Source organism: Grammomys surdaster, unplaced genomic scaffold (genome assembly GCF_004785775.1).
Source record: "Grammomys surdaster isolate TR1022 unplaced genomic scaffold, NIH_TR_1.0 126298, whole genome shotgun sequence".
Classification (NCBI taxonomy): domain Eukaryota; kingdom Metazoa; phylum Chordata; class Mammalia; order Rodentia; family Muridae; genus Grammomys; species Grammomys surdaster.
The window spans coordinates 3,672,944-3,699,832 of record NW_021621098.1 but is presented as its reverse complement, the minus strand read 5'-3'; the positions used below and the strand labels follow the sequence as shown (position 1 = coordinate 3,699,832).

Below are 26,889 nucleotides of genomic sequence, written 5' to 3'. Positions count from 1 at the left end.
TAGTGTTTGTCAAAGTGACCGAAGCAGGAATCGTTAGGTGTGTTTTGCAAGTGGACAGCTCAAGGGACCTTGACTATGGTGGTGGGTGTGGTGGCGACCTACACCTGCTAAATAAAACAGAAATTCATATGAGGAGTGCAGTGAGTTGTTGAAATCTAGAAAAGCTCTATGAGGTGCATCAATGTCAGCTTCCTGGTATTGCTAATGTACTTACTGTAGGTAGGAAACGTTGCCGTCAGACTGAACTAGGTAGAAGAGGCCCCCTCTCTCCCTCTAAGACTGAACTAGGTAGAAGAGGCCCCCTCTCTCCCTCTAATTTTGAGAATTCCTGTGAATCTATGAGTATAATAAGTTTTTAAAAAAGAAAAGTGTACATGTAACAAAAATAACCAAATATTTCTCAAAAACATCTTCTGGCAAACAGTGGCTTATCCTGACACTGTAAAATAACTGCATAGAGAAAACAAGTTTGATCAAGAGTGTCCCTCCAGATGAAACTTTTTAAAGAGTGGCCAATATGGAAGAAAGGGTTGAAGAGGTTGGGGAGGGATGAATACAACTAATTTTCAGAAATCAACTAAAATCTAGGATTTTGAATAGAAAGAAATGAGTTTCTTTCCTCCTCCTCCTCCTCCTCCTCCTCCTCCTCCTCCTCCTCCTCCTCCTCCTCCTTCTCTACCCCTCTCTCTTTCTCTCTCTCAGTTAGAGTTGATTTCACCAACTTTAAGATTCTTCCCAATGGAAAATGGTATCTAATAAAAAATACATGGCAAGTAATAATAGCTAAACGTACCTGTCTGTTAGTGCCCATCATCTGTTAGTACCCGTCTGTTAGTACCCGTGGAGCCATTAAATGGAGCCATTTTAAGTTATGACACCTATAAACACATTTTAACCTCAGAACACATTGCTGCAGATTTTTAAATATTCCCATCTTACTGACTTGTTTCATAGGCAGTAATGTTACACCAGGTTATATATAACTCTTGCTACAGCTAAACTTAAGACATATTTAAATCATATCTTTGGACTCTTATTTCTTTCTTTAATTAAAACAGTATTATATAAATTCTTGCTATCTGTATTAATCTGATGGAGTATGTTCTTGAATCAATTTGTCCATAGGCTCTATTTTGTTTACAAAGCTGGAGGAAAAGTAGAATAAACTATAACATTGGTAAAATTGTTATTTCTTTGCAAACCTGGGCAACTTAGTAAGACTGAAATTTTGAAGACAGAGCTAGAGATGGATGTGTCTCAGGGACGTAATGTGCAAGATGGTAGATTCAAAGCCTACTATCAAAAAAGCAATTCGTTGTTTTGTTTTATTTTTTACATCTTAGATAGGGCTTCTCTGTGTAACCGTGGCTATCTTGAAATTCACTGGCCTCAACTCAGAGATCCATTGAAGAGTGTACATATATATAAATATATGTGTCATATTTCCTATCCTTCAGGCCACACTAGCAGGATTTTCTAGAGACAGCTAAAGGCACTCAGACCTGGGGGTGAAGGAGGGGAGGGACGGGACCAAACTCTGGAACTCCTGGACTTCCGGAGGCGGTTGGGAGCACATAGAGCATTCAGGAGTAACCACTTCCGGGCGTTAGCACGTGGAAGCCCCGTGGACTCCAGTCCTAGGCAGCTTCTGAGGCCTGGTAGAGTCCTCGAAAGCCTGCGTGATGGCTTCTCGGTATGACAGGGCAATCACTGTCTTCTCCCCGGATGGACACCTTTTCCAAGTGGAGTATGCCCAGGAAGCAGTGAAGAAAGGCTCCACTGCGGTAAGCTGTTCCCCCTCCCAGAGCAAGGGACGCAGCCTCAGGTTGCCAGTGGAGGTTACAGAGTTCAGCCTTTTGTCTTCTGCCACTGCCTTTGTTTAACGACAGCTACAGACATTGTAAAAGTACGGTGTATGTTTGTAGCAGTAAGCGACAAAACATCTAGAACATTCTACGGCAGTGCTCATGGCCACTTCCTTGGGAACCCACTGACCCAAGGTAAAGTTAATAGTTCTTTCATAATCAAAACTATTAATAATGATAAAAATTAAAACCTTACAGCACCCCCTACCATGCCCCCAATCCGAGAACAAATAAAACACTAACTTCCTGTTAGTGAGAGGAACAGTTAGAAATGCTAATCCAAATGGCTTCATTAAAAGTAATTGTCCCAAATTTCAACCTCAGTATTTGGCAGTGCTTCAAAGGTTCCCCCCCACCCCCATCCTCACTTTCGTACTGCTCTGTGTGTGCCCGCATTTGTGGGTGTTCAAGTAATACTGGAAATTTCAAGAGATTCTACCCTGTTTTAGACTTATGAATCCACATTACCTAAAAACTTTTAAATTCTCAGGACAGCTGTTACACCGCTGCCAAATTTTAATTGTGTTCAATAATCATCATAATTTATGAAAAATTTAAAGGACAAAAGTGCCCCCAGTGAAAGATCTAGCACTGCCAGGCTTCTGAGCCCTAGTCTATAATTTTTTAAAAAAAATCTCTCAAATTTCATGAGTTTGTTGTGTGTGTTTTGGAAATTGAGACAGTAGCTGTGAGAATACACAGAGCATCTCTCAGTCTACAAGTATCCACTTCCACTTCAATATTAACTTGATAATGGAAAGAAGGTAATTCACTTTTATTATAACTCTAATAAATCTATCAAATGTAAAATGGCAAAAATAATTACAAAAAAAAGATCATTTAAAAAGTATTTTTCTGTTTAATTGGGCCCACTAGTTAAGCTTTGTTAGAGTTGGAAGTTTAAGGAAAGCCTGGTGTTTTTTAAACCAAAAGGGTACCATTTTGATAAAAACAAAACGTTCTATAGTCCCCAGCATGGTGTATAGCATATGGCTAGGAAATAATGCCCGAGTTTTAGAGCCTAAAATGAAGGGAGTAATGGGAGAAGATGGGGGTGTAATAAGAAACCACATCAGCTCATTTAAAGTGTTTTAAGAATGCTATAGAGCTGATTGATAGTTCCTTTGTAAAGAGCTGTAAAAGGGTAAGAATATAAAAAAGACCTAAAGTGGGCATTTTTAAGGATACACTGGAAGGATGAGACTCTTACCTCAGGATTCTGAAATTATAATTAGCATCTTTTTATGGAGTTATTCATTGTGTTTCCTTGAGGGTGCTATGACCTTTTATATAGAATAAAGTTATGCTGTTAAATATTGTGTCTATAAACAATAGATATGATGAATTACAAGTAAGCCTGCCTGATCAGGTTTGACCACTATGTAGACATGACATTACTTAGGAATAAAATATAAAAATGATATAGACCATAATTAGAGAGCCCAGGTTGTGCTTCCTGCTAACAGAACAAACTGGAGTCGGAAGGCTCTTTTCTATTTGGTTCAGTTTCTTTTTCTATAAAGACAAAATATATTTGAATGACACTTTGGAAAAGTACAGAAATCTTAGGAGAGCATGTGAATCACAGAATTATCATAAAAAAAGTTAAAATTTATTCTCATTTGTCGACGTATCCTTTCCCTGACCCCAGATTTTTAGGAAGGGACTAGATTTTAACTTGCTTAATCTCAGCTCTGCCGTCTAGCTTTCAGAGTGTTCTGTAGTCACCATCCACATCTTTAATTAAGAGGTAGATTCCTGATTTCACTAATAAATGTTTCTGTCACTGTACAGTGAAGAAGGGAAAACATCTGCTTTTTTTTTTCTCTTTTCAAAACAAGGTTCCCTATGTAACCATGGCTGTTCTAGAAGTTGATCTGTAGACCAGGCTGGGTTCAAACTCAGAGATCTACCTCTGGCTTTTGAATGCTGGGGGCTAAAGGGGCATGCCATCACCTATATTTTATTTTTCTTCAGTGTTGATTTGTGACTTTTGTTTCTTGGTGCTGGATATTCAAACCCAGGGTCATGCACATGCTATGTGTGTGCTCTACTGTTGAATGATACTCCAGCCCTTAGTTAACCTTTAAGAATCTCCATTCTTAGGCTGAGAAATAGCTCAGTGAGTAAAGTGTCTTCTGTGCAAGCATGAGACCTGGAGTTCAGTTTCCAGAACCTATGTCTAGATGATACACAGAATGGTGGTACATGTTTGTAATCCAAGGGGAAACAGAAGGGTTCTGAGGCTCACTGACTAACTAGCCTAGTCTAATCAAATAGAAGTTATGGATATTTGTAAGCTACCCTGTGAGTGCTAGGAACCAACCCGGTTCTCTGGAAGAGCAGCAATAAGCATTGTAAACTAGTGAGCCACCTCTTCATCCTATATTTTCTTTCTTTGTTCCATTTTTTATTTGAATGATCTGTTTGTTTTATTTCTGTATATGACTGTGTACACCTTCATAAGTTTATGTGCATTGTGTGTGATAACCTCAGAGGCCAGAAGAGGGCATAAGATCCTCTGGGGCTGGAGTTGCAGCAGTTGTGAGATACCAGATGTGGTTCTGGGAACCAAACATGAGTCCTCTATGAGAGCTATAAAGGCACTAATACACTTATACACTTGACTGCTTAGCCATAGTAGTAGCATTTTTTTAGTAGTAAAATAAACATCGAAGTAGCTCCTGATTCATAAGATTGATGTGTATTGAAAGAAGTAATACAAGTTAAGATGTAATTCACATAAATTAATTATTAATTGTAACTTATTATTTATGATTCTTTTTTTTTATTCAGTTTGTCTCTGGTTCTTTCAGCATGTTAATTTTTTAAGTCCTTTCAAAAAGACTTACATTTGCTAACCTGGACTATAGGGTGTCACTGTGAAAGTGGTAGATACAATCCTAGTTTTTAAAGAACTTACTGTCTAGAAAGAAATTTAGAGGAATAAGAGAAAAGTCCTAGATTGGAATGGTAGTACGTGACTGTAAACCCAACATTCAGGAAGACTGTGAGTTCCAGGCCAGCATAGGCTATGCACAATTCCCTGAATTGCAAAATAAAAAGTCTGTACACGGCCTAAATGAGTATAATACTGGAGATGGCATAGGATGCTACAGATAGTGCAGTTATGAGAGAAACCTTCCTTATAAAGCTTATTTTAAGGAGCCATTAGAAAGATGGAAGGTAGACAGGTGAGGAGGTGAAAAGCAGAGGAAGGGAGTGTATTTTAAACAAAGGAAATATCATTTCTCCGTCTACACTGTGAGCTTCGATTGGATGAGATCATAACTAGAATTGGAGAAACCAATTATCCCGTTCCCCCACCCCCACCCCTGGTGGTAATAGTATAGATAAAAGCTGTTGCTAGTGTTGGAACAAAAATGGTAATGAAGCAGCAGGTTCCAGAGAAACACTGTCATAATTATCTCTTTGGTGTGTGCCAGGGAGGAGTAAGAATCTAAGATTGTGCCTCCATCTCTGAGTTCAGCTGTAATTTTATTTAAGAATGTGAAACATGAATTTTGAGTGAGACTGTAACTGCCTTGGTGAGATGAAGTTTTCCTGAAGTCCCCTCTACTTCTCACCTCGAGTGCTCGTGCTGTGTCATGGCCCCTCGGAGGAGTGATGCTGGTGGCTTATGTCTAATAGATGGAACAGAAGTGATGGAATGCCACTCCAGAGACTGAGTAGCAATGAGATTGCTCCTTTTTCTCATCTTTGCTTGCCCTTGCTTGCTTTCTGTTGCTCACTCTACTGGAGTCTGTTTGCCATATTGTGAGTGGCCCTGCACAGAGGCTTGTGTTGCAAGAGAGTTCAGAGGAGCAGCTGTTCAAAATACAATACAGAGTATGGTGGCACTTGGGCAGGAAGATTGTGCCTAAACTACATAGTAAGGTCTTGAGTCAAATCAAGAAACAAACAAATCTAGTATACAACCAATATACATGTTTAAAGCTCACAAGCTTGATCTTGGCTGGAGACTGTCCTTGGCTATATTAATTTAATTTAATTTAATTAATTCAATTATAATTAATATTAATAAATTAATAAAATAAAGCAGTCAATTAGATTGTTTAATTACATATATTAATTTGCATGTCTAAGTGTGTGTGTGCACATGTGAGTGCAGTGCTGTGGAGGCCAGCAGAGAATTTTGGGTCCCCTGAAGTTATAGGTGGTTGTAAGCCACTCTATGTGGGTTCTAGGAAAGAAACTCCAGTCTCCTGAAAAAGCAATAGACTGTTTAAACTGCTAAACAGGATTACTAGCCTCTTTTTAATTTTCAAAAAAGATTTATTTATTTTATGTATATGAGTACACTTGTTGTCTTCAGACACACCAGAAGAGGGCATCAGATCCCATTATAGATGTTTGTGAGCCACCATGTGGTTGCTGTGGATTGAAGAGCAGTCAGTGTTCCTGACTGCTGAACCATCTCTCCAGCCCCGACAAGCCTCCTTTTAAAATTATAAAATGACATGTATTTATTTGTTTATTTACTGTGTGTATGTGCATGCGCACTGGTGTACACTCACTTGCATGTGCATGTGTACTGTGGTACTTGTGTGGTGGTCAGAGTATAACTTGTCTTGCAGAGGATCTGGATATAGTTCCCAGCACTCAACATATTTTTAAAATAATTTATTTACTTTTAAGTGTATGGGTTTTTGCTTGCATATATGTCTGTGTATCATATGTGTTCAGTATTCTCAGAAGCCATGAGATGGCAATGGAACACCTAGGACTGAGGTTATAGGTAGTCATGTGGGTGTTGGTAATACACACACACACACACACACACACACACACAGAGAGAGAGAGAGAGAGAGAGACAGATCCAACCAGCCTCACCCACTGTATTTTAAAGCACGAGACATAGGCAGACTCAAAAAATTGCAAGCAGACTAAAAGATCTGGGATATTCACTCAGGATGTGACCTAAGCAGCAGTGTGATATCATCTTAAGAAGACTCAGTACAAGGTTACAGACGTGGCCTCAGCAGTTAAGAGCACTTGAGCACTTACTATCCTTCCAGAGGACCTGAGTTCAGTTCCTGGCACTTAACACCTGACAGTCCACAACCATCTTGTAACTCCAGGTGATGGAAAAGCTTTGAGAACCACACAGGATTTAACAAGATATAAAATCAAAGACAGTGTCTGTAGGGATCCCAGACTCCAAGCAGCATACCTGACATCAAGAAAGACTGCCCAGACCCAGGGACCAACATTTGCATCCTGACTCATGAAGAGTGGATCAGTATTATAGTGACCCAGCCTCACAAAGGTTTCCTTAGGAGAAACAATATCATTAGAAACCAGCCTCCTGAAGGAATGCCAAGAGATGTAATCAGCATCTGTCCTGAGACCTCACACTGACACAGACTACTCAAAGGCAAGAAGAGCCTTCGCTGCTTGACCCTAAAGGACTACTAGATGCGTGACTAGCACATGGGATCCCCACTGTAAGACAAGCATCTGCCACTGGACCACCCAGGAGTGCGATCAGTATCTGGAATCCTAGGAATAAAGGCTGAAAGAGTTGAGGTTTCAACTACCAACCAAGCAGTATTTATTTATTTGTTTCACATGTATAGGTATTTTGCCTGCATGTGTGTCTATGTTCATGGAGGCCAGAATAAAGCAACACCAGTAGTCTTTTTTTTTAAAAAAAAAAAAAAGAAAGAAAAGAAAAAGAAAGAAAGAAAGAAAGAAAGAAAGAAAGAAAGAAAGAAAGGAAGAAAGAAAAAGAAAGTACCAGAGACAGAGCCCAGTATTTGGAAGCCCAATAGAGAAAAATAGCACCTCAAGTGTACTACAATCATTGCCGGGTGGTGGTGGCACACACCTTTAATCCCAGCACTTGGGAGGAAGAGGCAGGCGGATCTCTGAGTTCGAGAGTTCGAGAGTTCGAGGCTAGCCTGGTCTACAGAGTGAGTTCCAGGACAGCCAGGGCTACACACAGAGAAACCCTGTCTCAAAACAAAACAAACGAACAAAAAAAGTGTACTACAATCTAGTCTTGAACATTATAGACATTTAAACTAAACGAAGAGCAGTGATTAATAAAAATATTCTGGGCATAAGAGATGGCTCAGTGGTTAAGAGTACTGGCTGTTCTTCCAGAGGACCCTAGTTTGAATCCCAGTGCTCACATGGTGGATCACAACCACTGGTAACTCCAGTTCTAGGGAATTTGATCCCTTCTCTGCCCTCCTTGGGTATCAGGGATGCATGTGGTGCCTAGACACACATGTAGGTAAAACCCAGACACATAAAATAAAAATACCTTAAAAATTCCAAACAATGATCATGTCTCTTTCAGAAATTATAAATCTCAATAATGTACTCAAGTGAGAGTAAACAAGATGCCATCCTTTGACAAAAAATGAAAAAGAACAACAAAAAAATGATTATAAATGTGTTTGAAGAAATCAGAGAGTATACAAACTCCTGAATAAATTTTAAACACGCACACATACACACACGCACACAACTGAAGAGAATAAGGAAGTAAAAATAGGATGTGAAAGTAAAATTCAATAAAGAGGAATAGTGAAAAGATATACAAATTAAGTACGCAAGTGGCATAATCGAAAAGTCTATTAAGATCCATAGAAGCCTCACCAGTAGGACAGATGAAGGTAGGACAAAACATATGGGCATAAAGGTGATGTAATGTAGAACAATTGGAGCTTTCAGACAATGCCAAAGATAAAGAGAAGGTATGTACAAAGCATTGTAGATCTCTGTGTCTTAATTAGGGGTTCTGTTGCTGTGAAGGGACACCATGACCATGGCAGCTCTTACGAAGGACAACATTGACTTGGGGCTGGGTTACAGGATCAGAGGTTTAGTCCATTATTGTCACGGTTGGACTCATGGCAATTCATAGGCAGACCTGGTGCTGGAGAAGGAGCTGAAAATTCTATATCTGGAACAGCAAGCAGTAGGAAGGGAGAGAGAGCCACTGGGGTTGGTTTGAGCTCCTGAAACTTCAAAGTCCACCCCCACACTTCTCCAAGGTTATACCAATCCAACAAGTTCATGTGTCCTAAGCCTTTCAAACAATCCCACTCTTTATGAGCCTATGGGAGTCATTTTCGTTCAAACCATCACATTCCATTCTGTGGCCCCATTTGTTTGTATCCATATCATAATACAATGCATTTAATACATAATACATAATGCATTTAGTCCAACTTCAAAAGTGCCCATAGTCTATCACAATGTTTAAAAGTCCAAAGTTCAAAATGTCTCATAGCAAAGTTCATATACTCATGGCAATCTGTAAAATCAAAATAAAAAAGCAGATCACATACTTGCAACAAGCACAAGATATACCTTACCATTCCAAAGGTGAGGAAAGGGAGCCATAGTGAGGAAATATTGGACAAGACTGGAAGCCAACTGGACAAACTCCGAACTGCATCTCCATACCTGATATCAAAGTGCTCTTCAGATCTCCAACTCCTGTCACCGTTGTTGACTGCAACACACTTCTTTCTCTTGGGTTGACTCCGTACACAATTCCAACCTTTGCTGATAGTTATCCCATAGCTCTGGCATTTCTAGCATCTTGGGGCCTCCAAGGCAATCTAGGGTTTACCTTTACAGCTTCGTACAAGGATCTTCCATGCCTTACACAGTGGCCTCTGGCCTCCATGCACAGACACCCCTGCCACATTCTTGGCCTCAGCAGCTTTCCTTAGTCACAGAAGGAGATTTTCATAGTCCCTTTCCTCTATCCTTGACTCTAAAATCAAAACCAGTAGCCAAAGATGCCAGGTTCTGCTGCTTGCTGGGGCTGGAACATGGCCCCTTTCATTCAATTACATATAAAACATAAGCTTTCTGTTTTTAGTTGTTTCCCTCACTGCCTAAGTGTGGCTAGCCTAGAATTTGCTCTGTAAATCAGGCTGGCCTTGAAGTCTGAAATCCACCTGCCTCCACCTCCCAAGTGCTGGGATTAAAGGTGTGTGTTTTTAATTCTTTTTGACAAGTTAGAAGTTTATCCTGGCGCCCTGTAGTCACCCTCCCTTTATTCTTTGTGTTCCTTTTCTTCTAAAACTGTATGTTCTGTACTTTTCCTTGCCCAGCTTGCTCCTTTTCATTATAGAGCTGCATAAGACTGGCCACTAATGACCAAGCAACACAGCTGATACTAGGACATGTGCATTCTGGAAATTTCCTCTGCCAATGCTGTTAGTCCAAACTCTTCAATGGGGCCTCGGGCCTTTTTTTTTTTTTTTTTTTTTTTTTTGACAAGGGGAGAAAGCAGCCACATTCTTTGTCAGAATGAAAGAATGATCTCTAGGTCACATATCAATATTCTTCTATGAAACCTCGTGAGCTGGGCCCCCACAGTTCAAATCACCCTCAGCACCACTGTCTTCCATGTTCCACTAGTGGAGCCCATTAAGCCCTACTTAAATGTTCAGTCTAGTCCAAAGTCCCAAAATATTCCATAGATCTCCAGGCAAAAACATGGTCAGGCTTACCACAACAATACCCTAGTTGCTGGTAGCAACTTCTGTCTTAGCATTTCTGTTGTTGTGAAGGGACACAATGATTATGGCAACTCTTATAGAGGAAAATATTTAATTGCAGCTGGCTTATAGGTAGGAAGCATGGTGTCATGTGGGCAGACATGGTGTTGGAGAAGAAGCCAAGAGTTCTACATCCAGATTAGCAGACAGCAAGAAGGGGTAGAGAGCCACTGGGCCTGGCTTGAGCTTCTGACACCTAAAAACCCACCCCCAGTGGCACACTTCCAACAAAGCCATAACAATCCAGCAAGGCCAAATGTCCCAATCCTTTTGCCATTCCCTATGAGCCTATGAGGGCCATTTTCATTCGAAACACCACACTATGGGACACTAAATAGGCCAGCCAGTCTCCCCTCATCATATTATAGTCAAATAATTAAATATACAAAAGAAAAAAGGATATTTGGCAACTGTAAGAGAAAAACACCAAGTTACACACAAAAGCAAGCTATCATAATAACATCAGATTTCAACAGAAACTTCAAAAGCTGTGAGTTCTTAGAATTATATATTTCAAGTTCTGAAAGAAAACAGTTACCAACCCAGACGACAATACATAGTAAAGCTGTTGGTCATAAGTGAAGAAGAAAGAAACTATAATAATAATTTAAAAAGGGTTAAAGGAATTTATCACCACTATATTAGCGCCAAAGGGATTCTTGAAAGAGTCTTTCTTTAAAACAGAAACATCTATGAGGCCAAAGAGAAGACTAAACCACATGAGAATGCAACATAAGCAAATGAAGAATAAAAAAAACACACAAAACATTGAAAAGTATGACTCTGGAATTAGCAGATTTTAATACATCAATATTAGTGATCTAAATTTCTCAGCCCAAAGACACAAACTAGAAGATTGAATTAAAAAAGTAGGATCTATCCAAGTGTAATGGTGAACACTTAACTCCCAATGCTCAGAAAACAAAGACAGGAGGATCTCTGTGAGTTCTGGAGTTCTGGCATACAGCAAAAAATTAAAATCACAAAATCTGTGTGATGCACCTCATTATCAAAAATGTATACAACCCCTTTGGGCTGGGGCAGACACAGAGTTGGTCTGCTCCTGTGGAGATACTGAATCCTGAGCCATCCTAGAGGAGCCACTGCATTCAGAGCCGCCAGTAAGATCTCCATCTCACTCCCTAAGCCCCAGAGATACATCTGGGAGCCAGGGACATTCAGGACCCACTAGCGAACCAAACCTCGCCCCTCTGGAATTCCACTTCCCTTCTGCCCCTGCCTGGTCCCTTGGGCTTGGGCAGACACAGAGTTGGTCTGCTCCTGTGGAGATACTGAATCCTGGGCCATCCTAGAGGAGCCACTGCACTCAGAGCAGCTGAGGAGCCACTGTACTCAGAGCAGCAGACATGGTATTCACTCACTGATTATTGGGTATTAGCCCAGAACCTTGAAATACCCAAGATTCAACTCACAGGCCACATGAAGCTCATGAAGAAGGAAGACCAAGTGGGGGTGATTCGGTGCTTCTTAGAAGTAGCAACAAAATACTCAAGGGAGCAAATATGGAGACAAAGTGAGGGACAGAAACTGAAGGAGGGGCCGTCTGAAGACCATTCCACCTGAGTATCCTTCCCATGTGCAGTCGCCAAAGGTAGATGCTGATGTGGAAGTCAGGAAGTGCATGCTGATAAGAGCCTGATATACATGTCTCCTCAGAGGTCTGCAAGAGTCTGACATATTCAGAGGCAGAAGCTCACAACTAGCCATTGAACTGATCATGGGGTTCCCAATGGAGGAGTTAGAGTGAAGACCATTGGAGCTGAAAGGGTTTGTGGCCACATGAGGAGAGCAACAATACCAACCAACCAGAGCTCCCAGGGTCTAAACCACCAGCCTGGGAGCACTTAGGGAGGGATCCATGGCTTCAGCTGTATATGTAAGAGCGGAGGGCCCTGCTGGGCATAGGTGGAAGAAGAGATCCGTGGCCTCATAAAGGCTGGACGCTCCAGGGGGTGGGAATTTGAGGGTGGGGAGGTGGGAGTGGGGGGGTAGGTAGGGGTTACATCCACAGAGAAGAAGGAGGGGTGAGGGGATAGGGGGTTCCTGGGTGGGTGGGGGATGGGGTAAGGGAACAACATATGAAATGTAAATAAAACATCCAATAAAAAAAAGGTGAAAAAAAAAGAATCTGACCCCCCACCCAAAAAAAGATCTATTTTAATTCTGTAGTTTTAGAAACTATATTTGATTCTGTTTCAAACTGACTCATTAAATGATTTACAATTTGGACTAAAAAAATAAACAGTAAATATTGGTTCAAAAAAAAAGAAAGAAAATGTATACAGCTTTTGACTGAAAAGATAAATGGAAAAAAAGTATTCCAAATAAATGAAAATAGAAAACATGTGATTAATATCTGACAAAGTAGATTTAAAACAATCTTTAAAAGTGGTTAAGGAAATGATCACCCAGAGAACATTACAGTTTTAAACATATATGAACAAAACACAGGTGCCCTTGGTTTTATAAAGCAAATGATACCAATATAAAGAAACACATCAACCCCCAAAATAATAGTGGTTCATTTTAACTACCCAGCCTCAGCAATATGTTGTCCTGATGAAAATTGAACAGAAGCATCAGTTAAGTGACACCAGAGATTACAGAGTCTTCACAGACATCCATTGACTATTCCATCTGAGCATTGTGACGCCATACTCTTCTCATTAGTCCATGGAAATAAATCATATAGTAGGAGGCAAAGTTAGTCTTAAAATACAGGGAGATTATGATCAATTTCGAATATTATTTGACCATAATGAAAAAAGCATAAATAATAGTAGAAGCTTGAATATATATAGACTTGTGATGATTGAACAACATGATGAATGTGTCATAGAAGAAATCAAAGAGGAAGTTATATTCTTAGAAGCAAGTGAACATGACAACAATCTACCATTGCACTGGAGAAGGAGTGAGGAGTGTTATGAGTTTACAGCTACAGATGTGTATATTGAAGAGTCAGATCTAAAATAAACAAGTTAATGATGAATCTTAGAGCCTCAGAAGAAACTCAAAATCCGAGAGGAAGAACGAATTAAGATGAGAGCAGAAATTAATGAGATATTTTTTAAAGGCAGACAACCAGTGAAACAAAGAGTTGGATCTTTGAAAAGATAAACTCTTAGACAAACTAACTGAAAGAGAAAGAGAGGCCTGGGATGTAACTCAGTTGGTAAAGTGCCTGCTCAGCACTGATGAATGCCTGAGTTTTGTCCACAGTACCACATGAACCAGGCATGATAGTTTTCCCTTGTAGTTCCAGCTCTTGAAAGAGATGTAAGGATCAGGAAGTTAAGATCATCCACAGCTATTCTCAGTGACTATAAGAACCAATGTGGACAATGTGAGACCTTGCTATGGTTTTGGGTTTTGTTTTGTTTTGTTTTGCAGTGGAGAAATAGGATGTATTATTTACTTTTATATTGCTCTATAAAATACTATGACCAAAGCAACTTATGGAAGAAAGTATTTATTTTAGCTTACAATTACAGAAAAATAAAAGCCCATCAAGGTAGGGAGGCATACCAACAGTTGACAGGCATGGTAGCAAGAAATGGAGTACGCATCTTCAAACCATAAGCTTGAGGCATAGAGAATGAACCAGAAGTGGGGCCAGCCTATAAGCTCTGAAAGCCCACACCTAGTGACCGACATCCTCTAGCTAGGGTGCAACTTCTAAACCTCTCCAAGTAGTGTGACCACTGGAGACCTAGAGCTGAAATACCCAAGCCTTGGGGAACATTCCTCATCCAACTCACAGAAGAGGAGAAGGCATGGGAGAATATGTTCATTGTACATTAAATACTTGTATGCAAATGTCTAAATTCATAAAATTGGAAATAAAAAGACATGCCAGTGAAATTTAGAAAACCATTATGATTATTAGAGACTCAATATTCCATTAGATTAGAAAATCTTAAATCTGGTTGTATATGACTTACCAAAATTAAACCATGAGAATATAACCAGATCTTTAATACAAAGAGATTGAAACAGTAATAAAAATTCTTCTAACTAAAAATGTTCAGGCCTAGATTGATACCACTGCTGATTTCTAGACCATTACAGACAAGCTAATATCACTGTTTCTCAAACTATTCCATAAATTAGAAAGTAAAGGAATGCTTCTGAACTCTATTTACAAAGCCAGTATTACTCTGATACTAAATAAGATAAGAGACCTCAAAAGGAAAATTATAGATCATTCTTTCTATGATGATAGATATAAAATTTCTTCATAAAATACTTGCAAACTCAATTCAAGAACACATCAGAAATTTCATTCATCACAGTCGTATTGACTTAGATTCTGGGATGGTTCACATGAAAAAAGCAATAAATGTCATACAGAAAATAAATGAACTCTCATCCAAATACTAACCAGGAGTGACTTTGCTTAGCTTCTGAGATTTTGGGTCAATTCATTGTGAACCATGTAAGCTACAATAGTGACCAGCCTGTTAAGACATTCTCACTGATGCCATAGTGCACAAACTTTATGAGAGTAACCAACCATATAATTCAACCATATAATTCATATATCTACTGCCTGCTCCAAAAGATGCAGCCCATACTTGGCCCTGTTATCTAGGCCAAGAACCTGTAGCTAGTTAGGTCCTATAGGAAAACCTATTGTTATTATTTTGTTTAATGGACATATTAGAAAAACAACTCATAATGACTTTTTGTGGTACCCATAGATTAATGCATCTCCCAACCCCAAAATGAGAAGCTTCTTTTGTTAGTACAGGTGATTAATACAGATACCAACAACTGGTTAAGTATACTGTGAAATGCTCAGCCCTAAGTCAGGCTTCTATATCACATAACCTCTTCCCAAGGGCTCAAAATTGTTGTGGAATAGGTGGAGAAAAGATTGTAAGAACCAGAGGTGGTTGATGACTTCAAGGAAATAACAAGGCACTTATTAGACATATTAACTCAACAGTGGCTATGACAGCATGCATAAAACGTATGTAAGCTCAAGCCAGACATGGAGACGGACCATAAGCACAAAGTCTCATTGCTAGCTAAGGGGTAATTGGCAATTGATGGCTTCTGGAAAAGAGAATGTCAGTTTTCTTTGAGGATGTAGCCCCTGATAGGTCAGTTGTGCTCTGGGGCTGGGGATGACCAGACATGAGCAAATTGGATTCAAATGTATTGAGAAAAGAAGACACAACGTTGGGTTGGGTAGGTAACTGATCTGGGAGGAGTTGGAGGAGAGGTGATGGTCAAAATACATTATTTGAAGTTCTCAAAGAACAGATACAAAGTGAGAAAACCAGAAAAAACAATGGACTCAAGGACAAAAACCACAAGATTATTTTATCAGTAGATACAGAAAAGGCTTTTTGATAAAACCCAGTATCTCTTGGTGATAAAAGCCCAGAAGAGACTAGGAATAGAAGGAATATATCTGAACATAAAGACTATATGTGGAAACCTGGAGCCAGAATCATATTAAATGTAGGACAATACAAATCAGGAACAATACAAATGTATCTGCTTTGTCTACTTTTATTCAACACACAGTGCTTCAGGTCTTAGCTAGGATGGTAAGATAGAAGAATGAAATAAAGTGAGACAAACAGGAAAAGAAGTCAAATACCCTTTGTTCACAGTTCAAAGCTGCAGTCCATGGGGTGGGGACATCACAGAGAGAAACTGTGGCAGCTGAGCACATTGCACCCATATTCAAAAGGCAGAGAGCAGGTCTGGAGGATGACTCTGTAGGTAAAGATGCTTGCTGCTAAGCTTGATACTCCAACAGTCCCCAGGAACCAAGTGGTTGTAGGAGAGAATTGACCCTGCGAAGTTGTCCTCTGATTGAACCAGACAAGCACCATTTCACCTAGGTCTGCTGTCAAGGCAGCTTGCTGTTGGGATCCACCTTTCTCTGTCTCCCAGGGGGTGTAGACACTCACAGACATGCCTGGCATTTGATGTGGATGCTGTCTTTATTCTCATATAGCAAGGTTCTTACTCAGAGAGGCATCTCCCAGCCCCAGCCTTCGATCCTACCTTGTCAGGATTGGTTCTGCCACTGAAAGGAATTTGCTTGGATCACCAACATCTTCCTTCATTCGCCCGAAAGTTGTATATTTATGTATCATTTTCATGCACCACAGATTATATTTCTACAAAGAAATACTTCTACCTCTTTGTCTTACTCGTCTTGAGACTGGGGACTAGGCATCTAGTCAGCCAGAACCTGAACATCTTATTTCCTAGATGGCTCTTTTTCCATTTTATTAACTGTTTAAAAGAAACCCTTTAAACTCTTTGACACATGTTAGAATAATTAGCCAGTTTTTACTTTAAATTCACTTTTTAAAAAAAATGTCTTTATAGGTTGGAATTCGAGGAACTAATATAGTTGTGCTTGGGGTGGAAAAAAAGTCAGTGGCCAAGCTTCAAGATGAGAGGACAGTGAGGAAAATCTGTGCCCTTGACGATCATGTCTGCATGGCTTTCGCAGGTGTGTACAGACTCTCACTGGTATGTATGGTATTTCTGTAGGAGAGTGGAGCAGCACACTTACTCTGTTGCTATAGTTTCCTTCATTTACTTCTTAAGTACAAAGTATCACCTACATTTAAAAAGCCACAGCTCTATAAACTGGAAATTTTTAAATAATAATCTTTGATAGTAAAGCATAAATGTTAAAGACGGATTTCTCCTTACATGTAATTTATAGAACTAATTATTCATAGAATTTATAGAATTTTGAAAAATTTTATTTACTTTGATTTGTATTCTATGTATACATGTGTGTGTTTCTGCATATAAGTGCAGATGCCTGTGGAGGCCAGAAGAGGGTGTCAGATAGCCTCCAGTTGGAGCTGTGAGCTGCATGATGTGGATGCAGGTAACTGCACTTGGACTTGTGCAAGGGGAGTCGGACTTAATTGGTGAGGCATCTCTGCAACCCCAGTTAGAGAGGGGTGAGAGGATGAAGAGAGGGAGAGAGAGAAGAAGGGAAGGAAAGAGGAAGGGAAGGAGGGAGGGAGGGAGGGAGGGAGGGAGGGATCTGTGTGTGTTGTGATACAGACATGCTAAGTCTCAACTTTCTAAACTGTGTGCTGTGACCAAACTAAATGTGAGATTGGGGGAAATTAACAAGAGTAAAATGTTTCAGAGAACGTGACAACCATAACTTCATTGACAAACAGATATGAATCAGAGCTGCCTTTGGACATGCTCACCTGGGTTGCATGGAACAACTCCCCAGACTTGGCTGTGAACATGTACATTTTGCACTGTGCATGCCACTAACCACACACCACCTCCATTTATGTCTGAAGCACCTGAGCATACACACACACACACACACACACACATATATATATATACACACACACACACATATACATGTAAGAGTAGCACTGTCTTTACTTATATGCAAAGCTTTTAACTTTTGTGGTAGTACAATGGCTTCATTGTGGGAGACAAAGACAATATTTTCTGCTACCATTCCTTAAAATATATCAAATTGGTGTACCTTTGAATTATATGTGTTACAATGTTTGACCTTAAGAGTTCTCTGAAATTTTGACTTGAGTTTCATTTAAAAAAAAATCAATGAATTTGATTTAGTATATGTGTTGGTTTAGATAAGAATGGCCCCAATGGGCTCATGTATTTGAATGCTTGGTCTTCAGGGAGTGCCACTGCTTGAGGATTAGGAGGTGTGGCCTTGTTGGAGGAAGTGTGTCTTTGGGGATGGCCTTTAGGGTTTCAGATGCTCAAGCCAGACCCGGTGTCTCACTCTTCCTGTCGCCTGTGGATCTGGGTGTAGAACTCTCAGGTACTTCTCCACACCATGTCTGCCTGCATAGCGCCATCTCAGTCATGACGATAATCAACTAAGCCTCTGAAGCTGTAAGCAAGTCCTCAATGTAAATACTCTTCTATAAGAGTTTCTGTAGTCATGGTGTCTCTTCACAGCAATAGAATACTGTCTAAGACAGTACAGAATTTCCAATTGTTTCTGAAATTACTTAAAATATATGTCTGTCATTTTGTTCTATGTACTTATATGAAGTTGAATTCTCAGCATTGGTGGTTATAAAATCAAAGTATTGATCAACTCTGAAAAGGGCTGAAGCTGCTCAGTGGCCAGCTATACCAATTATTCAGCCAAGATTTAATTGTTTGTGTGATAATAAACAAACCAACTATCTCTATAGTATGCAAATTTACCCTTTTAATGATAAAATTACATGTAAACTGAACAATTACTGTCAGAAAATATTTGGTTTGAGTACTTGTTTTATATATCTGTACATCTAGGTCATATAAAAATTTCTGCGGTCAAAAGGAGTCATGAGTATACAAGGTTTTAAGAAGCCCTATGCCTTGCAAACACTCAGCCATTGAACTAATACCCTCAGCCCCCAAATTTTGTTGGGGGTGTGGGGTGTGTATATAGATGCGTGTGAGCACGCCTATGGTTTTACATGCACATGCATTAGCATGCACGTGGAAGCCAGAGGTGGTTGTTGGATAGCTTCCTTTATTGCTACTCTACTAGATCTTTTATGAAAGTCTTTGATATCAGAACTCAGGAAGCAGAGGCATCCCTGTAAGCTAGAGGCCAGCCTGGTCTAGTGGGTTCCAGGGCAGCCAGGGCTCTGGGGATCAGTATGTCTCTTGCTTCCACCATCATTAGGGATACAGGGATGGCTGCCCATGCTGGCTTTTATGTGTGTGTGTGTGGGGGGGTGACTAACTTTATGCTAAAGGTACTTGCAGCTGAATCATTTCCTGGCCTGTAGTATTTTGTAAATTTTATAGGGTCATATGAAATTTCTAAGAAACACAGAGGAGTCTTTTACATTTACCCTTAGTGACACCATCTTTAAAAGCATTTGCATAAGCCAACATAAACTTGCTGAGATTTCAGCAGCTTTCTATGCATCCGTTTACATGTATATGTGATGTGTGTAATGAGTAGTGGTGTGTTGTGTGAATTACACCTTTGTTAACAACTCGGCCACTAAAGGATATTTGGGCCATTTCCAGTTTTCATAGATTACAAATGAAGTATGGACATTTATGTACAGTGTCTGTGGGGAGAGGCTCCATGTCTCTGAAGTCGATCTGTTGAGCCATTTGGATGTGCTTAGCCCACATGTACATTCACACTATTCCCAGCGTATTCATGGCACAACTGCTCCGTCACCTCAGCCTAACTCATGCCAGTCCCTTCCCTTCTAACCAGCTGGCCACTAATCAAGTCTGCTTTTATAATTTTGTCATTTCTGAATCTTATATGATGCACAAGTTGGACCTTTGCTGTCGACCCACGTTCACTCGCTGTGATTCCTCTGACGTTCCCCTGGTTGCTGGAAGCGTTAGCGGCTGCTTTCCCTTTCACTGTTAGGTAGTGTTGCATAGTATGAATGTGCCACTGCTATTAACAGGTTGCCTGCTTATCTTTGGGTCCTTCTAGTTTTTGCTTTTTACAGGTAAAGTGTGAATATCTTGGGGCAGGTGTTTTTGGGAATATGCAGTTTTATTTCTGTCAAATACATACCGTACAATTGCTGGCTGTGTGGTAATACATCTTTAGTGTTATATCAGTGCCAGATTGTGGCTGTGTTGTTTTACATCCTTACTGTCACAGTAGCATTTGGTTTGTAGTGATTGGTTTTTTACCATTTTTTTAAATATGTGCAATTTCTGATTGTGGATTAATCTTCTATTTCCTCAAGGCTGATAGTTTTGAGCATATTTTCTTGTGTATATTTGCCTTTTCACATTGATTGAGAGATGGTGTTGCATCCTGCATGGCTTGGCACCTTAACCTGCCTGAAGGTGGCAAGGGTATGAAGAAAGGACAGACTCACAGACACATGTACATGCCAGGGTCAGGTGGGCTGTGTGATGGAGCCACACTGACTGATTCACCACCCTGGACCCACAGCACATGTGCTGTGTACAGCACATGGGGAGGAGCTAATAGCTCTTGGTAGGAGGTGTCTATAGGAGAGTAGTCCCAAGCTGTGAATATCTGAAAGAAGTGCAGTCATTAGTCCTGCATGCACTGACCAACTGCTACTTGAGTACACTGTCAACTTTTGTGTTTGCATCACAGGAAGGCTTTGTCATCACTCTGAGCCTGACCCTGGAGGAAGGCTTTGCCAATTTCCATGGGTCTAGGGCATTGATCATTGATCTAGCCATGCAATCAATACACCCCCACTCAGGACTTCCGGCTTCTCTGCATACAGTCAACCAAGGCGTCCTCAGCTCCCACAACATGGCTCATCTTTTTTTTTTTTTTTTTTTTTTTTTGCTTAGTTTCTAATTGTTTTTTTTTTTAAGATTTCTTTATTTATTTTGTGTATACGAGTACACTGCAGCTGTCTTCAGACACACTAGAAGAGGCATCAGATCCCATTACAGATGGTTGTGATCCACCATGTAGTTGCTGGGAATTAAACTCAGGACCTCTGGAAGTGCAGTCAGTGTTCTTAACAACTGAGCCATCTCTCCAGCCCTCGAATTGTTTTTTAAACAGTGATTTTATATTAATCCTTAAAACACTCATTCAGCAGAAGAAGGTCCTTTATCATTCTATGCCTTATTGTCTCAAAACAATTCTTGACAAATCTAAAAGATGAAATCATATTTAGTATCTTTCTGCTTGAAAAGGAATAAAACCAAAAATCAATAGCGGAAGGCAAACTTAAAATGCACAAATGTATTTCAATTAAACAATGTAATTCTAAGCTGCCATAGATAAGAATAAATCAATAGCTACCATAAGTGAAATTAGTAGATATTTTGAGAGAAATAAAAAATGAGAATCAATGGTGTCAAAACTTATGTATGTAGTTAAGCCGTTGCTAAGAGGAAAGAGAAGTAAACACGCAAGGAGTCTTTACTCAGCAGTGACTCTACACTGAAAACACAGAACAGAGTGACTTCAAAGGCAACGTCACATGGAGATAAACAGAACAGAAAGATAATAGAAAACTACAGCAAGAATTTGTTTTTGAAAAAGGTGAGCAAAATTAAGAAACTAGGTGTACTGACTAAATAAAACCATTTCTTAAGTAAAATGAGGAATGAAAACCGGGATCATTGCTTCCACTTGCACAGAAATACAAAAGATTTAGGAGTATTTGTATACCATTGCGTTCTGACAACATTCATGAAATGCACAGACTACCTGGTCTTTCGGTCAGTCAAGAGCTCAGTAGATGTCTGAGATGATGACTCCATTTCCACACTAACAGGACACGAACACCGAAGGGAGAGCTAGACAGTTACATCAACTGATTCAGAAAGTATATCCGGTATCATTCAGTACTCTTCCTTGGTTAAAAAGAAGCACAACTAATTAGAAGTTTACCTCAGCACAATTAAAGTATGTGTGAATAACTCACAACTGATGTAGTGATTCATGATGAACAATTGAAACTTCACGTCTGTCGTCTCAACAGACAAGGATACCAGCTTTGTGACTTCATGTTCTGTCCAGAGTAATTAGTCAGGGAAAGACATAAAACACACAAACTGTAAAAGGAAGATAGAAAAATAATCTCTGATCACAGGTAACCTAATCTTACATGTAGAAAGAAACTCCTGTAGATTCTACAAAGAATTGTTGGACATACTAAATGGAAATGGTGTCTGGAATGAGATAGCACATTAGAAACTGTCTCCGTCACCCCAGGAGTGAACATAGTCTGAGCTGTAAATGGCTTTACTCAGAGAAGAGAACTGAGGAACACCAGGCATCATAAAGAGATACTAAAGAGCAAAGAATCACAGAGAGTATACAGGGGTGTAGGAAGCCACCTGCAGTCAGTCCAGCTGCTGGGCTCAGGGAAGCTGAAACCACAGTCACAAGGAAGTCACACAGTCCTGGTGAAACAGAACAAGCATGCTAGTAGAAGGATTTGATATGACCCTGATGCCTTTAGCCTGCCAGCACCAAAGTCACCATTGAGTTTGCCATGTCTGTGTGACAGACATTTACCTGCTGAGCCATCTCCCAAGTATTTTTAACGTCAGGGTTTCTCTAGTTGTGGATCATAATCACATTATAAAGAGGACATACTTTCAAATAGCTTATCTGAGCTATTTCTAGCTGCATAAAACTTTAACCTAGGGGTGAGTTAGGCCATCTCTTGCTTGTGACAGATAAAGAGCAATGGCTGAGAAATGCCTGCTTCCTGTTGTTTTGAGTGGATGTGATTTCAAGTACAATATAGTAAGTATCAACTGAGCAGTGAAGGGTCTGGAGAGATGGCTCAGCAGTTAAATTTTTGCAGAGACTTGAGCTGTTCCAGAAACCGTGCCAAAGTCAGCTCATAGCTGCTTTTAAGTCCAGCCCCAGGGCATCTAATGCTCCTTTCTCCTTCTTCGAACAGTTGTATTTATGTCAGCGTGTGTGTGTGTGTGTGTGTGTGTGTGTGTGTGTATGCACACACACATAGACATGCTGAGAATTAATCTTGACTTGTTTGGATATTTTAGCTCTGTCAGAGGTCCACCTGTCTTAACATCTTTGATTTCCTAGGTTTTCATTTTGACAAAAAGTTGAGAATTGATATATCACAGTTACTCAATCATACTCTGAACACAATGCCTATGTGCTTTAGAGTATTGTTCTTGCTCTTGTAAGAAAAATAAAATCCAACTTATTAACCGTGTTTAAAGCAAACCATTTACTATTTCCTTTACAAATGAGAGAGGGACATGTGAAATTAGTCTTAAAAAGGAAATAAATCACAGTTAAGGCATATGGCATTTTCTACATCCTTTATGGAGGCATTACTGCAAGCCGACGGGTGCTGTAAGAAAGAACTGAAAGCTAAACCTTTTGACAAGGAACATACATATTGAGACATGTATAGACTTTAACGTTTGACTGGTTTTGACTGGTATTGCAGGTCTGACAGCGGACGCTAGAGTGGTAATCAGTAGAGCCCGGGTGGAGTGCCAGAGTCACAAGCTCACGGTGGAGGACCCCGTCACCGTAGAGTATATAACTCGCTTCATAGCGACTCTAAAGCAGGTGAGCTGACACTCGCGCCGTCATTGGTCCTGTCTTAGAAGTACACTGGGGCTCCACGCACTTAGTCCACAGGATGGCTTAGGTTCCTTATTCATTTGCAGAATTACCTCATGCACTTATTTGGATAAAGTGGTTTTGCATCACCAGAAATCAAGATGAGTTTCAGTTCTCGGAATTATAATGTTTTTTTTTTAAGAGAATGTCAGATTTTCAAAGGAAAATTTTAACCTTTTGTAGACTCAATAATATCATTCCTTAAAGTTTTCCAGAGAAATATCTATTACTTCACCTGCAAACCAAAGTCCACCTGATCAGTTTAGGTATGATCTCTTCTGAATCCACACATGCCCTACCATTGAATGCCGAAGGTAACCGTGGCACGCAGGCTGGGTTCTCATGTGCCCCATGTGTACTTGGGTGTGGCACACTCTCCTTCTTGGGTGTTCTCTCCAACTGTGGTGTTAGAATCTGGGACCAGCTCTGGGGTCGTTTGAAAATGGTGTCGCTTCAGCTTCTTTGTTCCCCCTCACCCCGATACCCAACAATGTTATTCTGTTTTGATCATTGCTTGTTCTTTTTTTTCAAGACTGTATTATTAAATTAAGTTTTAAGTAAGGGGTTACTAGATTGAAGATTATAATTGATTTTAAGGCTCTTGTTATATGTGCCAAACAGCTTTCTAGAAGGATTGATTCCCCTTTGTATTGTGCAGCCAGCTATCCCAGAGGGCTCATGAATGCTGGTTTTCATTTGTATTTCTTTTTTAAGTGAGCATTGTATAATAGTTGCTTTAACTTGTGTTTTCTAATTATTGACATTGAATTTTCCCACATGCTGGCTCACTCATTTCTACTTGAGCAAATTGTCCTTCAACAGGAATGTTGGGTTTTATTGTTGTTGTTCTTGTTTTTTGTCACCTAACCTCCTTGAATAACATGCTCAGTGTACAGTTTTGTGTCAATTTATGTTTTCTTTAAAAAATATTTCTAACCTTTTTTTTAAGTATTTATAGTGTTCTGCATGCATTTATGCCTGCACTCCAGAAGAGGGCACCAGATCTCATCATTGATGGTGTGAGGCACCACATGGTTGCCGGGAATTGAACTCAGAACCTCTGGAAGAGCAACTACTGCTCTTAACTGCTGAGCCATCTCTCCAGGCCCTGAATGGATATTTTTAATTACATATTTATTCTGGGTGCAGTGACATGTGTCAGTACACATATGAGGGCAAGCTGAGGGAGTTAGTTCTCTTCTAGCAAGAGGGGTCCTGGTGACAAAATTCAGCTCAGGCTTGGCAGCAAGGGCTTTACCCACTCAGCTGTCATATCAGGCCCACACCATTCTTTTCAAATCTGTTTCTGAATGTAAAGATATTCCAGTAAGTATATATTTTATATTGAACAGATTCTGCCATGTCTCTCCTATATCTTTGTCCTCCCTCTCCCACCCCCACCCCTTAAAATTTACTCTTCTGTTCCTCTGTGGTTTCACTTCATGTGTACATATGTAACATGTCATTTGTACATGTGTGACTCGTCATTTGTACATAGATAATTTTTGTGTCTATGTAAAATACAGGAACCCAAAAAAGGAGGAAATAAATATTTTTCTCTTTGACACTGGCATAATTCACTTAATAGGTCTGTTTCCAGTTCCATTCATTATCCTACAACAGAGTAACTTGCTTCTTCTTTGTGGTTAAAACACTCTGGTGTGTGTATACCATATGTGCACACCATATTTCCTTAAGCCACCCTTCTGTTAACAAGCAGTTTGTCAAGAGTAGATCTGCAAAAGCTGTAACTTAAAGATGGAATACTGGCTTTCCTCTGTCTTACTGCCTTTGGGGAGCTGTTGAGTTTGCTTTCTTTCCATGAGCATGGGTGTTAGAATGCCACCCAATTTGCTGACTTGAGCCTCTAACTGCTTTGACGGGGAAGATACCTATGTTTTAAGTGGAGATTTTTATAGGTGCTTTATAAATCCAAATACTAAAGTTCTTAAATGAATAATATACATCAAATCACTGTTTTTGGTTTTTTAAAGCTTGTTGCTTCATTTTAGAAGAAATTCCAAAAGTTTTGTATTGCTACTTTGATATTTTGTTTCAATTTTCCCAGTTGTTAGAAAGGAATCTAACAAAAAAGCAAGACACAGAACAGCACACAGAAGTATACACACACTTATGTGTGGCTTTTAAAGTTGCTTCTGGAGAAACTGAAGCCTTATGAATAGACCGTGGAAGCACAGTTTTAAGTCCGTGACTGGAAGATAGCCAGGGGAGGCCTGTGCCTCCGAGCCAGAGAAGGCTCATGTGGACCTTACAGACTTAACTTGCTTGTAAAGACTGAAAACTAAAGTAAGAAGGTCTTTCTTCTAAGATAATCTCTACTGCATCTACTTCATACCTCGGCGGGAACTAGAATACTAGACAGTACACAGGAATTAAACTTAACCCCTATTTTAAAAAAAAGAATTTATGTTCTTAGCTTAGTAGTTTGTACAAACATTACTAGCAAAGCATGGCATAATAAACTTGAAAAATGAGAAAACAGATCCCATATGTAAATAAGACTGAGAAAAGCCACTAAAAAGCTGTTTCAAACCACAGAATTATACAGAGCTACACCCAGCCACATAGTTAAGTAAAGTTACCTATGTATTCAGTCCTTAGCCTTCTGTCAGGGCTGCCTCTTCATATGACCCGTCTCAGTTAGAATGCCACTCCTTGGTGCACAAATCCAGAAAGTTCCCAGACACAAAAGTAATAAGAAAAATATAATTGGTTTCAGTGTTGTGTTGTCTGTAGGGGAAATGTGTGCTTTTCTTCAAGAGAGACAAAAGATCCCTTTTCTTGGGACAGAAGGAGATGTTACAGTATAGTGAACAGAGAATATTTGGTAGCAATATTATCAAGTAGGAGTAGCCCCCAAACAGTAGCTACAGTGTTCCTCTAGGCAAACAAGGGTGTGCCTTCAAAGCACAGCTTATTAACACAACTTCCCTGACAAGCAAAACAAATGCCCAGTCCTCCACTGGGTCAAAGAGATTTCATACGCTTGGTCGTGGTTCTTTTGTTGTGAAGAAACATCATGGCCATGACAGCTCTTATAAAAGAAAGCATTTAATTGGGCCTGCTTACAGTTTCAGAGGTTTAGTCGACTATCATCATGATGGGAAGCATGGTGGCACACAGACAGACATGGTGCTGGAGAGTAGCCAAGAGTTCTGCATCTGGATCCACAGACAGCAGGAAGAGAGAGACACTGAGCATCGTTTGAGCTTTGGAATACCCCAAAGCCACCCCAGTAACATACTTCCTCCAACAAGGCCACACCTACTAATTGCTAGTTGCTCCCTGGTGACTAAGCATTCAAGTACATGAGCTTCTGGGGCCATTCTTATCCAGG

The 26,889-nt window shown here is 39.9% G+C and overlaps 1 protein-coding gene across 5 annotated transcripts in view; it reads left to right on the top strand.

Annotated features, from left to right (window-relative positions):
* The first annotated feature begins 1,585 nt into the window (after nt 1-1,585).
* Nucleotides 1,586-26,889, top strand: part of Psma8 (proteasome subunit alpha 8) — a 58,770-nt gene continuing 33,466 nt past the window's right edge. For 2 of the 5 annotated variants that reach the window (XM_028759541.1, XM_028759538.1), the window contains exons 1-3: nt 1,586-1,784; nt 16,796-16,922; nt 23,353-23,477. In XM_028759541.1, the coding sequence (XP_028615374.1) occupies nt 1,683-1,784; nt 16,796-16,922; nt 23,353-23,477 (354 nt within the window). In that variant the 5' untranslated portion in view covers nt 1,586-1,682. Of the gene's footprint in view, nt 1,787-4,421; nt 4,427-11,971; nt 11,980-16,795; nt 16,923-18,708; nt 18,727-23,341; nt 23,478-26,889 lie in introns of all 5 variants that reach the window. The other 3 variants (XM_028759537.1, XM_028759540.1, XM_028759539.1) reach the window with 3 other exon arrangements.